The sequence below is a fragment of the Phocoena phocoena genome, chromosome 16 (assembly GCF_963924675.1).
Source record: "Phocoena phocoena chromosome 16, mPhoPho1.1, whole genome shotgun sequence".
Taxonomy (NCBI): domain Eukaryota; kingdom Metazoa; phylum Chordata; class Mammalia; order Artiodactyla; family Phocoenidae; genus Phocoena; species Phocoena phocoena.
Window position 1 is genome coordinate 37,054,754 of NC_089234.1, and position 10,347 is coordinate 37,065,100.

The following is a 10,347-nucleotide window of genomic DNA, read 5'->3' on the forward strand; positions in this document are numbered from 1 at the left end:
AACCAAAGTAACTGCAATAAGATAAAGACTCTTTAAAGTCGATCTAGCTTTTATTAATGTATGAGCTTTCACTAGCAGTTCTTGTTTTATTTTGTTTTAATTCTGAATGAATTTAATATTTCTGGTGCTAGTGGAGAATTTTCAGGCTTTTAAAAATAACTAGTTAACTGAAACTTTTTCACAATGGTTTGTTCTTTATGGCATCCAGGGATTAAAGAGGATGCTCACAGGGAACTCTACTTAATATTCTGTAATAACCTATATGGGAAAAGAATCTGAAAAAGTATGGATATACGTATATGTATAACTGAATCACTCTGCTGTACACCTGAAACTAACACAACATTGTGAATCAACTATACTCCAATATAAAATTAAAATTAAATTAAAAAAAGAAACAGCTCAAAAATAAAAATAAACAAAAATAAGGAGGATGCTCAACCATGAAGCAAACACAAGTATGTCCAAAGTACATCGCACGGACATGCTAGAAATAGACACTGGCTTTTTTTGGAAACACTTGAAGGCCAAATGTCTGCTCATGAACGAAAAGTCCAGAGTGTGCTGACCAAGGCAGGCTTCTCTCAGCCCTGGGGAACAAAGAGGGGAATGGAGGGGAGGAAATTTTCCCTCAAATATTAAAAGTGGCAATTAGGCAGTTAGGTCAGCTTCATTCATCCTTTCATATATTCATTCATTTGTCCTTTTACTTGCTACTCTAACTCATTTGCCCATGAATATTAACTAAAGTGGAAATAGGGGGTAAAGAAGATATAGTTGAATAATAGTAACATTTACTCTGGGCTAAATAGCAACTCTAGGGTTCCCTGACTTAAGTCTCACAAAGACATACAAATTTTTTTTTTTTTTTTTTGCGGTATGCGGGCCTCTCACTGTTGTGGCCTCTCCCGTTGCGGAGCACAGGCTCCGGATGCGCAGGCTCAGCGGCCATGGCTCACGGGCCCAGCCGCTCCGCGGCATGTGGGATCTTCTTGGACCGGGGCACGACCCGTGTCCCCTGCATCGGCAGGCGGACTCTCAACCACTGCGCCACCAGGGAAGCCCACAAATTATTTTTATATTACCCATGGAGAGATTGTGGCTGAGAAGGGTTAAAATTTGCCTAAGCTCACATAACCAAGAAGTGGTTAAGCCAGGATTTGAACCCAGGTTTGATGCCAGAGCCTGTACCCTTAACCACTACTCCATCCTGCCTCATAGTCCTGGGTTTGCGTTTTTGTTCATTCACCTACTAGCTGTGCATCCTCAGTAAGTTATTTACAGTCCTTGAGTTTCAGTCTCTGCATCTGTAAAACTGTGGACGCATAATGAGTACTTCTAGCATTTTATTTGAACCTGGTTTCATTAGCCCATTCTGATCGCTTTTTGAGGACTGCAGTGCCCCTACTGCGTCACATCATTGTGCTTTTCCTCGGTCCCCCTGCTAGATCTGGCACCACTCTTTCTACAATGAGCTTCGTGTTGCCCCTGAAGAGCATCCAACCCTGCTCACCGAGGCACCCCTGAACCCCAAAGCCAACCGGGAGAAAATGACCCAGGTAAATATGCACTCCAGGGCCCAGCACTTTGGTGTCTGGGGAAAGTCCTGTGTTAAAGGGGTTGTGCAGGACAGCAGCGAGAAGGCCCACCAAACAGTCCACTCACAGGCTGATAACTTTCCAGAATTCCAAAGGCCAGGAGCATCCTGGTGGCACTGACATCCTTACTGCAGGAACAGCCCCTTGGTTCCAAGAGCAACAGGAAATTTCCAAGATTTAACTGAAAAGGTGACATGTTTAGGTTAAAACCTTCTAAGGACAAGTCATTTCAAAGTGCAGGATAACATAAAATGGGGAATTTTGGTTCTGGAGTCCAACAGATCCCGGTTTGAAAACTCGATCTGTCACTTAATCAGTTATGTGACTTTAAAGAATCCACTTAATTTCTCAGAGCCTCAGTTTCCTTGTCCATATGTTGGGAATAATATTAGTACTATTATTTTTCAAAGGATTGGTGTGAAGATGAATGAGGTAAATGCTAAATGTGTTTCATGGTACCTGGTATGATAACCTTCAACAAATAGTTGTCATTATTGTCACTTGTCTGAAGCTCAAAAGTTTTGGATCAGGAGACCATCCATTCCACCAGCCAGACAAGATTTCCAGGTTGGATGAGCTGCTAAATAAATACACCTCGTGTCAATTTCATGCTTGCTATGGTCAGGCACTGGACTAAGCATTTTATATGCATTGTCTCTTTAAATCTTAACAACGTAAAGCAGGAGCTATTCGTATGCTGATCATATAAATGAAGAAATCGAGGCTCAAGTACATTAGGTGATTGTCCCAAGGTCACACAGCTAGAAGTGGCAGAGCTTGGATTTGGTCCGTGATCTTTTGACCTCGGAGAATAATAAATGTAAATACTGCAGGGTCTTTCTCTCGGAAGAGTTCTAGGCGCTACACCAACACACTAGCAGCTGTTCTCTACAGGGGAACGTCTGTGTGCCTGGGAAGTGCTCATGTAGCAAGAGATGTTGTTTCTTATGGGGGCCATTTTTCCTGTGAATGGTGAAAAATATAGTTGGGAATTATGGCCATCTAGCAAATGATGCTAGATATTCACTCTGGTGAATAGACCAGGGAGGGTTTTGCAGATGGAGAAATGGTGGTCTGTGGGCATCTCCGTGGGCACAGATTTCTAATGCTTGACCCGGAGGGACTCTGGTTCTAATCGTGTCCCTAGACTGCATGAGCTGCCACATTGACTTTCATACTTGGTTCTCTGTTACCAGCAGGCGGTTCTTTTCTTCCAGGAATCAGGGCTCCTTCACTGCAGCCAGAGTGGCCTCAGATTCTAGGGCTGCAACTACATAAAAAAGTGGAACAGATTAAACGAACCTCAGACCACAGAACAGGGCTCATTCAACCAGTCTGAGCTTCAGGTTTAAAAGGCCTTTTTCGGGAATTCCCTGGCGGTCCAGTGGTTAGGACTCTTGAGTTTTCACTGCAGAGGGCCTGGGTTCAATCCCTGGTCAGGGAACTAAGATCTGCAAGCCGCGCGGCCAGAAAAAAAAAGGGGGGGGGGGCTCTTTCATACACCAGAGAAGTATAGATGCTGTCTTTTGTTTCTTTTGGCTTTGATAACTGTATTAAGTCCTGGGCTGTTCACACTGGAGGACCCTTAGAACCCTTCTCATCCAAACTCCTCCTCCATTTGTAATCAAGAGACCTGGAATGAAGCCCATGTTATTCAGCTGTTAGTTTGGTGAATTCTCCCAGGTCATGTTCAACTCAGGGCCAGGGCCAGAAGCTAGACCCTCCTTATACCTGACTGGTCATGTATCCCCCTCTCCATGCCATCAGGCCTCTGGTATAATGGTTTCTTCATTTACACCTTCATTTCTCCTTGACTAGTAACCAAGGCTGCCCTGGCCCTCCTTTACCTTAGTTTCCTCTACCCAGAACCACGTGGGCCCTCTGCATTCCTCAACAAGATGCTGTCTTGTGCATTCTTGGTAAGACTGGCAGCATCACTAACTCAGCTCTTTGAATTGCTTTGCAGATCATGTTTGAGACCTTCAATGTCCCAGCCATGTATGTGGCTATTCAGGCGGTGCTGTCCCTCTACGCCTCTGGACGTACAACTGGTAAGTGGTTGGGAGGGGTGAGAGCCTCAGTTGAATACACCATCAGTTACAGGATTTAATGGTTCATAAACATGCGGGTTGTGATGGATTGGGGTTTAGTTCAAATTGACAGGGTTAATTCCAGCCCTCAGAGGTCTTCTTCTCACCTTTAAAATTAAGCCCTTTAACTTGTATTTCCCGGAGGACTTCTCCTATTGTTTCCCTCTTCCTGTTCTTTCTTTTTTTTTCTTTATCCAGCCTTGCCCCACTTCTTCTATCAAATGCCTTCCTTCCTTTCAAATAAGAGGCTTAGAAATTCCCCTTCTACTAGACCAGTAAGTGATCACATACCAGCTGCCCTGGTGACTTTTATTGTGTACAACTGTCCCCCAGGCATTGTGCTGGACTCTGGAGATGGTGTTACCCACAATGTGCCCATCTATGAGGGCTATGCCCTGCCCCACGCCATCATGCGTCTGGACCTGGCTGGCCGAGATCTCACCGACTACCTCATGAAGATCCTGACCGAGCGAGGCTATTCCTTCGTGACCACAGGTGAGGCTTGCGGGAGATAAAGGGAAGGGGTGTAAGGGCGGGGTGTTCTTCCCGGACTTGGTGATTATCCAAGGAAACAATGGGAGGCAGCCTTGCAGGTATCAAGGCCTGATTCTAATGCCCAGGGCAAAGCAGTGCATATTTTGATAAGTGAAATCGCTGAATGATTACACTATTTCTTCAAGAAGAACAGTTATAACCATCTGGTATTATGAGCTAGTCAGAGTTGCGCTATTTGAACATTTTTTAGTCCCTTCCATTCACACATAGAGACTGAAGTTGGTATGGCGTGGTGATGGGCAATCTTTGGAGACTTCTCAGTAGGACTTGGGTCCCAATTCTGCCACTCACTAGCTGTGTGACCTTGGACTAGATGTCCAAGTTCACTAAGCCATAGCCTCTTCATCTGTAAAATGGGAATAATCATAGACCCTTTCTCACAAGGATGTTGTGAGTAGTAAATGAGACCATGCACATCGAATTCCTGGCCCTGAGGCAGCATGCAGCATTTGTTAGTGACTATTAATATCAACCCGCAGGCAGCGACACATTTGTCTTCAGGCTATAATCTGGTGTTCCGCTGCCCAGAGGCAGACTGTACTAGAGATGTCAGGACGTCCTCAGTGCCCTTGACCCTGGCCGCCCGCCCTCCCTTGGCCAGTTTGGTCTTGTCCAAACGTTTAGGTTTCTGGACATCCCTGAGGCTTATTCTAGACTCCAAGTTTGAGACCTGAAGATGTTAAAATCTCCTTTTGCAGTAGGCAGTTGAGTGAATTCTGTTCCTCCTCTACTCCCTATGAAGAATTCCAAGATGCTTCCAAAAGGTTCCCAGGGACCCAGATGGAACCAATAGCTTAGAAATTCAGAGGACAGGAGTCTGAAAGCGGTCTGCCTGCCCACTTCTTCCATGCACCACTGGGGCCTTCTCAATTGGGACTTGTCCTGAGCCAGGGCCTGCCTCTTTCTGGAAGGTGATGAATTTTCCAAGGGTTTGAGCTAGAATCTACCTGGCCCAGACGACACGGGTCTCTGGAGCTTTTTGAAACTGTAGGGGCCTCTAAGGGGGGGCTTCGGCACGCGTCCTCCTGGTCAACTGAAAATCCAATATAACAAACTGTTATAAAGCATTATAATGGAGATTCATTAGTTAATCGTGCAAAAAAGTTAACGTATTAAGGATTTCCTGCTCTTTGCCTGTTTCTAGCCAGCTCATTTTCATCCTGTCCTGAACTTTCCAGACAATATTCACTAAGAACCTTTTGTGTGAGGCACTCCGCTGGGAACAGAAGCGGTTCCGTAGTGGACTTATAATTTAATTGCCCTGATGGATTTGGGGGTGCAGAATGTAATATCGAACTTATCACTGTGGATGGAGCCTGTATTGTAGGAGAGCCTGCAGCAGGGCAGGTGGATTTTTTTTTTTCTTTCTTTTTTTGCGGTACGCGGGCCTCTCACTATTGTGGCCTCTCCCGTTGCGGAGCACAGGCTCCGGACGCGCAGGCTCAGCGGCCATGGCTCACGGGCCCAGCCGCTCCGCGGCATGTGGGATCTTCCCAGACCGGGGCATGAACCCTCGTCCCCTGCATCGGCCGGCGGACTCTCAACCACTGCGCCACCGGGGAAGCCCGGGCAGGTGGATTTTTACCGCCTGTGCAAACCATGTTTGTATCTCGCTGACAGCTGAGCGTGAGATTGTCCGGGACATCAAGGAGAAACTGTGCTATGTAGCCCTGGACTTTGAAAACGAGATGGCCACTGCTGCGTCCTCCTCTTCCCTCGAGAAGAGCTACGAGCTGCCTGACGGGCAGGTGATCACCATCGGTAACGAGCGGTTCCGCTGCCCAGAGACCCTGTTCCAGCCCTCGTTCATCGGTAGGCAGCACACCCTGCCCCTGCTTCTGGGGAGACCACCCTCTCCTTCTGCACCCAGCCGACCCTCAGCCCCCAGCACCCTTCTGCGTGTAGGGACATGTGACAGGGGCCACAAAACCAAGTGCATTTCTAAACCAGGGCAAAGGAAAGAATGTCACATTTTTAAGAGTTAAGGAGACCAGAAAAGGAGTTTTCTTTTTAAGAAAACATAGTCTATGTTGTAGCCGAGCCCAAAGCATTCTTGGTGTGTGGTTTACAGTGAAAGAATCAGATACTTTCTGTGCTTAGGACACAGTGGAGCCGCCGGATGGATGGATGGGAAGGATAGGTTGAATGCTGAGTTTGGGAATAATAGGGGGAGAGAAAAATGGAAATGCCCAATCCTACGTTAGCCCTGACCTTGGGAGACGGGTTAGCATAGTTGTTTACAGAGGGCAGGCTCTGGGAGGGGTGAGCCTGGGTTTGAGTCTTAATTCTGTGTTCATGACCTTGGGCCCTGAAATCTCAGGGTCCTCCTCTGTAAAATGAGGATTGTCATAGTACCTATTTCATAGGGTGGCTGTGAGGATTACACGAGCTGTGGGGGGGGGGGCACCTAGCCCAGGACTTGGCCGAAATGAGCATTCAATGCTTATTAGATATTGGCTGTCATTAATCACTAAGCATTATTAGTATTACATCACGAAACTGCAAAGATTGAAGAAAAGCGAGTCTTTGTCCGAATAAAATGAAACTTTTTTTCTTTTTGGATGATTCAGCATCATAAAGCTTTGAGGAGTAAAAACAAGGCAGCAGCCAAAGAGAGACTTGGGGAAAGTTCTGAGCAACGGCTGCAACATTGGCTCAGCATGGAAGCTTCTGCTGGCAATCTGAAGACTTTGATTGTTATTTGAATCATTCATAGTAATGAGTCTATTAAAAATTAGGGATATGATGTTGTAGCCCCCCACCCTCCCAGAGATGCTGAGGCAGGGCTTCCTCCCTAGACAAGAGGTAGGAGGACATGGGGCATTCGAGGACCTTTTGGTCCTGAGATGGCTGGTTCCCAGAGCATCATGCCTGCCTAGCTTCGGTCCAGTGTAAGATCATCCAGTTGATTGCATCGTCTTCCACGTCAACCTGGGCTTTATTCACCACCCAAGGACCATGGCCTGTGTCTCTTTTCCAGGGATGGAGTCTGCTGGCATCCATGAAACCACCTACAACAGCATCATGAAATGCGATATCGACATCAGGAAGGACCTCTATGCTAACAACGTCCTGTCCGGGGGCACCACCATGTACCCCGGCATTGCCGACCGCATGCAGAAGGAGATCACGGCCCTGGCGCCCAGCACCATGAAGATCAAGGTACAGTTCAGTGACGGACCCATGTATGCTGCTGGCAATGCCAGCCCTACAGCCAAGAGGTGAAGGACTCTTCAGAGGCTACATCTTGGTCACATGCACTCACGGGTTTTAGAGCCGTAAAAGTCCACAAGTCCCATACTTTAAACGATATAGGTCAGTTCAGTTCATAAAGAAGTTGAATGATCTTGTACAAAATTTAATCTGTACTTATCCTTGTCAATCAGCTACTTTCAACAGCTGCAGTGAAGGTCAGTAGAGCCCCCCATGTGTCCATATCTCACTAAAATACACATTTTGTTGTTTTTCCTCATCACAAAACTAGTGCATGTCATGTATAGAGCATTACAAATATTACAGATGAGCCAGACTTATTTCTGAAGGGGTGTAAACCCTGTAGATTCAATAGTGTATACTCTTCCTCCAGTACTAAATGTGACTCCATCTCAGTGGCCAGGAATTAGAATTTTATCTTCATCTCTCTGTGTGACATACCCTTTGATACAAGTGCTCAAAAGTGCAGCATGACCCCAGGATGACCAAGCTCAGTCCTTGAGCCATCAGAACCCCTACACTGTGTGAGTTTTGAGTCACAGTCAAAGAAACTCAGATTAAAAGGCCCTCATTCTTTGGAGGCAAACTTACACGTGGCTGGTGACTTCTCAAAGGCTGTTATCACTCTGAAATCAGGAGGCCAGGCTGGGGCCTTCTGATCCACGTCCCAGGGAGCAGGAGAAGGGGCCCCCTGGGGGCAGTTCACACACACGAGAGGTGTTCAGACAAGTTCTCTGTGATTTGCACTCCTTTTTTGAAAGGGTCTGCAGCTGACATAACAGGGAGGGCTAGACGGAAGCATGCTCTCACTCCACCTTAGAGGCTCGGAATTCTGCGGGTGAAGAGGAGAGAGACTGTTTTCTGAGGATTTGTGATTCTCGGATGCCCCTCCGATTGGCACTTACCACCTCATCTTCCCACCCCGGAGGGAGGGACATGAAACCAGCTGCTAGGGTTGCTGACAAAGACAACCTAGGTTGGGGGTATATGACGGACACCCAGCTAGAGATGGGTGGTTTCTAGTTCTTCAAACTTGGAGTGTTGAATAGAAATGAATGTAGAACTGTGAGCTCCAGTGTGATGAGAGCAAACCATTAAAAACCTGGTACAGTAAGATGGTGACATTAGGGGAAACTGACACTGCATGGGGGTGGGGGGTGGTCTATAGGAACTCTCTGTACTGTCTTTCCCACTTTTCTGTAAGACCAAAATTATACGAAAATGAAAAGTTATTTCTAAAACAAAACAAAAACATACCTGGGAGAGGTCCGGGTTTGCATACTGGGTCTGATATGTACCAACCGGTGTGATCAAGGTCAATTACTTAAACCTCTCTCAGCCTCTGTGTCCTCATTTGGAATATGGGAGTAATTCAGTACTTACTCTTCAAAGTGGTTATGAGGATTAAATGAGATAGTACATGTGCTCGGCACATGGTAAGTGCTCGGTAAATATCACGTACTTGTATTAAAAATAAATGTTCAACCAGAGCTCAAGGGATAAATGGAAATTAAACCCTTTCACCACCGTTTCAGAAATACCTTATCTGTTGGCCCAAGTGTCCATATTCATTTCTACCCAAGTATCCAAGTCTGATGTGGAACTTGGAATTACTCAACTATAGCTATTTTTAGAGTTGCTGTAGGGAGACATACCCTCGGCCTGATTCACTGCTCTCTGAGCCTAAATCATTCATTGATTTAAGAAACGTCAACATGTTCTTACATGTCAGGCCTATGCAGTGGGTAGGGCCAGTCAATGCAGCCTAACCCAGACCTATCCCAGGGGAATGTTCATCCCAGTGGGGGACGCTTGGGTCCCTCTGTGTTAAACAGTGCATCTCAGTGTACTTAATCAGGTCTATAGTAAGTTCCTGTGTGGTAAGTTCTGGCACAATCAAAACTTCTCCTCGAAGTTGCTGGTGTTTGTGTCCACAGAGCATATGTGTCGTGCTGACTGCTGAAGAACAGCTTATGAAAGTCGGGGACATTGTCAGGGCTTAAGTGGAGGCCGTGCAGGATTTGGGGCCAACTTTCAGTTTGCCCAATAGTAGACTGAATGCAGCAGGGGTGTCATAGATGCTTTGGAATAGATCGTGTAAAAGGAAGCTGGGAAACCAAATGTGCTCATTGAAGAATATTTAAATCCACAACTTATTCACACCCCATGGGTTAGGGTTCAGGTTCGGGTTCAGCATCTAACAGCCAAGACTGTCCCTGTTGCCCATGAAGCTTCAGCAGGGGTCACCAAATTCGGACCATGCTGGAACGCCCAGGCCCCGTTCTAGTGCATTAATGGCCCTTCTTCCTCATCCTGACCAACAGATCATTGCCCCTCCCGAGCGCAAATACTCTGTCTGGATTGGCGGCTCCATCCTGGCCTCTCTGTCCACCTTCCAGCAGATGTGGATCAGCAAACAGGAGTACGACGAGGCCGGGCCCTCCATCGTCCACCGCAAATGCTTCTAGAACACTTCCCTGCTCTCTGTCTGTAGCACACACTGTGAATGTTTTGTGGAATAATGCCTTCAATTCTTTTCCAAATCATTCCTAGCCAAAGCTCTGACTTGTTACCTATGTGTTTTTTAATAAATCTGAAATATGTTACCTGTAACCTTTCGCCTTGGCCTCTTGATCACGTTATTTCTCTTAGGCTGACCTCACCCATTACAGAGTGGCTCCCTCTAGTGGTATGGCCGAGGACCTGACAACCAGGATGTGTAAGTTTCCCAGGAAAGGGTAGAACCACATTAACACGGGAAGTGCCAACCAATGCCGTAAGTGGGAAGAATTTGAAAACACACAGGAGATAAACACAAACATGGGTTAAAATGTATCAACAAGATAATCCACACTGACTCACAACTTGCTGAGTCATTATATAACTTTGCT

General features: G+C 46.4%; 1 protein-coding gene across 7 annotated transcripts in view; it reads left to right on the plus strand.

Annotated features, from left to right (window-relative positions):
* ACTA2 (actin alpha 2, smooth muscle) overlaps nucleotides 1-10,069 on the plus strand; it is a 50,380-nt gene extending 40,311 nt beyond the window's left edge. For 3 of the 7 annotated variants that reach the window (XM_065893746.1, XM_065893745.1, XM_065893744.1), the window contains exons 4-9: nucleotides 1,449-1,559; nucleotides 3,565-3,649; nucleotides 4,022-4,183; nucleotides 5,864-6,055; nucleotides 7,224-7,405; nucleotides 9,781-10,069. In XM_065893746.1, the coding sequence (XP_065749818.1) occupies nucleotides 1,449-1,559; nucleotides 3,565-3,649; nucleotides 4,022-4,183; nucleotides 5,864-6,055; nucleotides 7,224-7,405; nucleotides 9,781-9,924 (876 nt within the window). In that variant the 3' untranslated portion in view covers nucleotides 9,925-10,069. The remainder of the gene's footprint in view (nucleotides 1-1,448; nucleotides 1,560-3,564; nucleotides 3,650-4,021; nucleotides 4,184-5,863; nucleotides 6,056-7,223; nucleotides 7,406-9,780) is intronic. The other 4 variants (XM_065893749.1, XM_065893750.1, XM_065893747.1 and 1 more) reach the window with 3 other exon arrangements.
* The last annotated feature ends 278 nt before the right edge of the window (nucleotides 10,070-10,347 follow it).